At 44.0% G+C, this 5,858-nt stretch overlaps 2 protein-coding genes across 2 annotated transcripts in view; one reads left to right on the top strand and one right to left on the bottom strand.

Moving 5' to 3' along the window:
* T265_03774 (hypothetical protein) overlaps positions 1-5,858 on the top strand; it is a gene marked incomplete at both ends in the record, with an annotated part of 28,859 nt that overhangs the window by 2,563 nt on the left and 20,438 nt on the right. Inside the window, one exon of the mRNA XM_009168327.1 lies at positions 2,912-3,056. Coding sequence (XP_009166591.1) covers positions 2,912-3,056 — 145 coding nt within the window. The remainder of the gene's footprint in view (positions 1-2,911; positions 3,057-5,858) is intronic.
* T265_13322 (hypothetical protein) overlaps positions 1,749-5,858 on the bottom strand; it is a gene marked incomplete at both ends in the record, with an annotated part of 23,433 nt that continues 19,323 nt past the window's right edge. The window contains one exon of the mRNA XM_009168346.1: positions 1,749-2,326. Coding sequence (XP_009166610.1) covers positions 1,763-2,326 — 564 coding nt within the window. The remainder of the gene's footprint in view (positions 2,327-5,858) is intronic.

Genomic DNA, 5,858 nt, shown 5'->3' with positions numbered 1-5,858 from the left:
TGTGTATTGTACTCCCGTTTTGCCTCCTTGTTGCTCTTTCCCTGAGGTTTTTGTTCCTACTTAAGTTCAATACAACATCTACTGTCCTTCTCCGCATCTTCCTACTGCCTACTGAATACGAACCACATAGATTTCGATAACTCTAATCATACTGTATGATTCGGAGCCTCCTCTTTCGCTGGGACAAACAACAGTGTTCGTTTGGCTTTCTTGGTGATGGTTAGTGGATGTACAGCTTGTGTATATTCTGCTGCTTGAATGCATCAAATGGTGCATTTGTGGACACGTTTACCCGTCAGCCAACCAATTGGCCAGGTTGTTTGGTGGTATGTATTAACAAAACGATGTATCTGCGTCCATCACCGATATCACATTCACGGCTGATGTTGGTTGATATAGAGAAAGATGCGCTGGAACCAGTTCTCTGAGGTGAACACCTAAGGGGTGTCTTTGGTGCCAAGTTAAGAACGGTCATGACTAGGTAACAGCCAGTCATCTGGATGACAGATGGAATGCCATCTGAAAAATTTAATCAGAGTGTGATTTCCTAAAGCCTTCGAGAAACTACATTATCTTTGAGTTCACCAGGAACCTAGCAGTCATTGATTTCTGAGTTGTGTGACTGTACAGGGATGGAGCCTTATGCCCACCTAGTAAGAGACGAGAGGACTCCTATTGTTTTCTGATATGAGGCATCTGTTAAGGTATAGTTTTTTGATTAGCAATGCTAAGTATGTTTCTCTGTGTGCTTTCCACGATGTCATTACCAGAACACCGCTGTTTATAACCTAGCTGTCAGTCAAATTTTATTGACCATCCTGTTGTAAGTCTTTGAGCTTCTTTGAGATTACGATATTTTAAGGAAACGTCAGCTATTCCAGGAATGTTGCAAAACGAGCCCGAATTAGCACCGGAATTAGATTTAAAATCAAGTTTAAAACGACATTTGGGTTACTGACCTCGGGTGAAAGTATGTTGCTTCGGACGCTTACTGCTGAACGGTAGTTGTCTACCATCAATGGCTTTGATGTACTCAAAGTGGAAAGAAAAATTAGAAAATGGTAGAAGGCTAGAAATGTGAACTTACTCCTTGAGTGGTATGGGATGGTTGCTTAAATTTCAGTCTGCGTTCGTTTTCTAGAATATTGCCATGATCAAATGGTAACGCCCTTTAGATGAGTGTACCACACCATGTGTGTTGTATGTAATCATTGTCTGATCACAACTCTACTCTGGTTCAAGCTCTTCGTCCTCTTCCTCAAGACAAATTACAGCTTCACTTAAAACACTTCAGCCTTTAGTTTAGCCACTCATTATACTCCGTACTATGATTCACAGAGAACACAAAAGTCTAATGCTCAGGTGTTGTTGTCTGGATTGCCCGACTGTGTTGAGATGACACCTGGTGCTGGGTTAACAACGAAGATGTTGGGATTTGGAACTCTACTGTCGGCGTATTCGTAATTCTGCTTTAACTATTGCAATTTATACACCTAGGAGTGCAGTGCTATCATTTTCGGGACGCCCTAGAGGTTGGGTTTGATCGTGGTTAGTCCAGTTATTCTGTTTATCGCATTTGATGCCCTAAGATATAAGCATATTTCGATGAGTATCATACAGGCTGTATATGGTGTTCTACACGAAAGAAGCAACTGTGATCTGAATTCCAAACCATTTGGCGTCGCATGTAGCCGACCAAATTCTGAAAGCGTGTGCCCCCCCACATCTGTGCTTAAACAAAATACTGCCGCTAATCAAACGTTTATACAAAATCCTCAATCTGATCAAGCACAGCAAGGTGTTGTTTTTCCAAAGCATCACTGAAGCGCACGTTATTCTGCGCATCTCTTTGCACTATCGATTTGCTCAAGCGTCTCAGTAGGCTAATTGCACGTAACTTGAGTTTATCAGCGGTCTCCATTAGTTCATGCCCAACGACAATTTTATGCACTTCTTTCTCTTCTGCCAACTTCTTTGAGCGTTGATAGAGGGATAGGCTGTCTACAAGCAGTTGTTCAATCAGCTTCATTTGAAATTCCATCGATATGTTGTCCCGGAAATCCGCAAAGGGTCCGTGGCTCGTATCAATCTGTTGTGGTGTTGCTGTACCGTCCGCGGTGATATCGATAAATAAATATGTTTCTCCAGCCTGATCCACCAAGTCTTCGCCTTTAACCGAGGGCTTTCCGGATCGGATTCGCTTCGGATTATCAGACTTGTTGTCTGAGAGAATAATCAGTATATGGTCAACAGGTGCGTCTTCTTCAGACCCAAAATGTACTGAAGATCGAAAAGGACATAGAATACCGATGAGAAATAGATTCATTTGTTAGTGTGAAGAACGAAATTGGTTGATTCACAGAATAGTATTCAGGTTGCTAGGCCAGGTTGACTAAAATGTGACCACTGGTCAGACCGGTTAGTTGAGTTTTTGCTTCCACAGTGTGCAACCTACATAAGGCTACCTCCGTGGGCTTTGTGTCTAACAGTTTATTTTACATGCGTGATCCAGCCTTCTTTCCTGTATTCATATGCAGCGTTGGATTCACTCGGTAAAGTGTAAGGATGTATGATTGGTCTTCTCAATTCTCTCTTTTATTTGCAAAGAAACTCCCCCCAGTTAGAGTTACTAACACTTGGTTTACCGTTTCTATCCGAGGCTAATGAGAAAGGTTCGACTCCTGAAATTCCGAGATTCGATGACCTTGAAGATTTAATTTTGTGTTTGACCTTCAAGCACTGAAAATATTCTCATTTAGTGTTCGCTCAGGAAACGTACCGTACGAAAAACCGTGCGCTATAATTGAAGAATTAATATGCCTTCACATCTGATCTACAGCCATCACTGTCTAATTTGTCCACTGGTCATTTTCGGATAGAATGTTGTTGACCTCCTCATCACTGTAAACAGTTCCATCAAACTGATAGACAAGCAGGCACGTGAAAATCATGAAAGTGCCGATGGTCGTCTCAAATCTGTAACAAATTACTCAAATTCGAACAAATCAGAAGATCACACAGGAATTGTCGGTCATTTTGGAGAACAAAACGCGCCGGTTAGCTTTTTTCGTGCATTACACCACTCCACGTTCAGATACCCAGAATTTCGTCCCGGTTATCGGTGCGGCGTACGGTGAGGTGCGTTTATGGCTGTTGAGGTAACATACCGCTGCCGCGTACGGTGAGGTGCGTTTAGTCTGTTTTATGGCTGTTGAGGTAACATACCGCTGCTAATTATGGATAGATTTCGAAAGGTTAACTGAAATGAGTAGTTTTACGGTGCGGCTGTTTTAGAACCTATGACCGCGATCCATAGTTCATTACGAACCTCGTGTTCATTGATGTGTTGAACTTACTTTAGTTTGCATTTACTAAGCCAGTGTGTTCAGCGGGTCTTTTGGAATCTGAATGATGTCGCTCAGTGAGTCTGTCATGTGTGGCAGTTCACTGAATGGTGTCGCCTTGTGAAGAACGGGTTGTGAAGAGAAGCTCAGTGAGTCTGTCATGTGTGGCAGTTCGCAAGCTACACAATAATTGATTCTGGTTGGAGCGAAGTGGGTCACACTAAACCACTATGTTACCCGAAATCAGCTTTGTTTCACTGGTTGGTGGGTAAGTGTCACTGTCAAGAACTGATATCGGCCAAGCGTGGGTGACTAAAGCTGTACAACCATCATGCAACAGAAATTTTGCTGTACAGTTTCCAAGTGGGTTTAGAAAGATGGGTTGTGTGAAAAGCCGCACTGTACCAGGGAGGCAACAGTCTGGGGTGAAGAAAGAATATTCCAGAAAATAAATTCAGCACGAAACGTCCCTCGACAAATGCCTAATGACTTTTTCTGGGGGTCGCACCTCCTGAGTTATCAATAGCTATTCTCATCTGATCAGAATCGAAGAGCAATCACAGGTCGCAGTTTAAAATTGTCTACTTCTGACTGAAAATGCTGAGACTTCGTTGAATCTTCAAAACTCAAGCATTTCGCCCAGTCTCCCCGTCATCCGATCAGCACGCCCCACCTTCCCACGACTGTACAACATACAGCTTGCAGGCTATTCACGCCTCTCTCTCCATCCTCAGATTTGTGGATGTGTAACAAACGGGTGCAAAATAAGAGCCCAAGTCTCCTGTCGTTAGGGCAGGAACGCGCAAGTCAATCGGGTACCTTCGGTCGCCCTAGAAGGGTGACACAGACAAACGGAATGCTGATTTAGCGGCGAGTGTGCCCGGAGGCAACACTAATGATTGAAATGAGGATAGATATCTGTGGACTTCGCGGACGGCCATTTCCAGTTGTTCATATGATGTCGGAAAAGTGAAAACAGCTTTTTTGAAGTTCAATATATTCACAAGCAGCATGAGTCGGTCAGTCCTGTTTTCGATGAGAATCCCAGTTGCAGGCGGCTCAGACTACTTGACCCGGATTACGCATCGATGCATGGCCAGTAAAGAGTTCCAACTAGTTCACCTTTACGGACTCCCCTGGCTTGCTTCTCGAGGAAACAGCAAGTGTGCCTCATTTGTCTGCATACTTCGCTCGTACCCTGTGGGCAGGATAGCGCTGGAAGTTCAACAATCTACATTATAGCGTATGAGGAATACGTGAAGCGACTGATCACCAAGCTACAGAAACCGGGAGTTTCTGTGATGCAGGGGAGGGGCTCCGATCTATTTTGCTGACACCGTCATTTGACAAACGGAGGAAACATAGTTCTGCAATGAAATACTTCGGGGCGCACACCGGGTAAGATTATGCGGTAGAATTGGCTGCGTAGATACGGTGAACTACAAGCTCACGACTCACTTTTCGATGCTCCAGAGAGGTGGTAAGGACTCCGGTAGTCAAGTGCAGAACATCTAAACACCTTCTCAATAGTTGCGATGTTCATGCTGCATAATTCGGCACCAGTTCGACTAGCCGAAGAGATCCTATTGGGAGGATACCTGTGTCCATGGATCTTATCCCTTTGGAGTTGGTTTTCCGTGAAATTCTCTTAAACTAGCGGTCTAATGAAGCAGCCCATGTACACTGAAATGGCTGGAGACAACTGTTTTTGATGGGTGTCTTTGAATCCTGCGGAGACTTACCTCTTACGGATGTTTGGTGTGGTCAGACAGCACAGCACTGGTCAGGTCCAAAGCAAGAATTCTGGCGAGATCAGCACTGACTCTCATGTTAATTTGCATGACAAAATTGCTATGACTGGAGACTAATTAGGCTCTCTCGTGGTCAACATCACCCTGACATTTTTTTGGAGTATTCCGCAGCACTCAGGCTGCTCCAATTTTTCGGTACGAATAAGTAATATGGAACTGTCTGCGAATATTGAACAATCGACCCATACTACTTAAAACAAAAAAGATCAGCGTCAGCCCAACTGAGAATCTGAATAGCATCGTTTACAATCAGACGAGGTGAGGGGCATGGAAACAGATATGAATTGGACTGAAGGATGAATACAAATCGGTTTGAAAGCCACACGAGAAATCCACGGAACGCAAATTCTACAGGTCCGAAAACCACAAACCGGTTTGGGAATTTGGAATGTTGTACACCGATTTCTGGTTGAGGCTTTCTGCTTAAAAGTTACAGCGACGGTTTCCCTGGTACCCACACTTACTTTCGCCCGCAATGAGCAGCCATCAGGAAGATCACAACATGGATACGGGTCCACAATCCCTGCACGCAGTGAAGCCAAACAGACCACTCGATTGTCACCTTCCAGAAATACCTTTTAGTGTTCCCCGGCAAACACTTGGTTTATCATTCTAAAATAACTCTGACCAAATTCTATTTTGGTCTTATCGCGCGTGGATAGGTCCATTGGTACGAACCCTTGTATTGTAGTTCACAGTAAGT

This window comes from Opisthorchis viverrini (assembly GCF_000715545.1).
Source record: "Opisthorchis viverrini unplaced genomic scaffold opera_v5_60, whole genome shotgun sequence".
Lineage (NCBI taxonomy): Eukaryota > Metazoa > Platyhelminthes > Trematoda > Opisthorchiida > Opisthorchiidae > Opisthorchis > Opisthorchis viverrini.
Note: the sequence above shows the minus strand (reverse complement) of the source record. Positions and strands in the feature narration are given on the sequence as shown.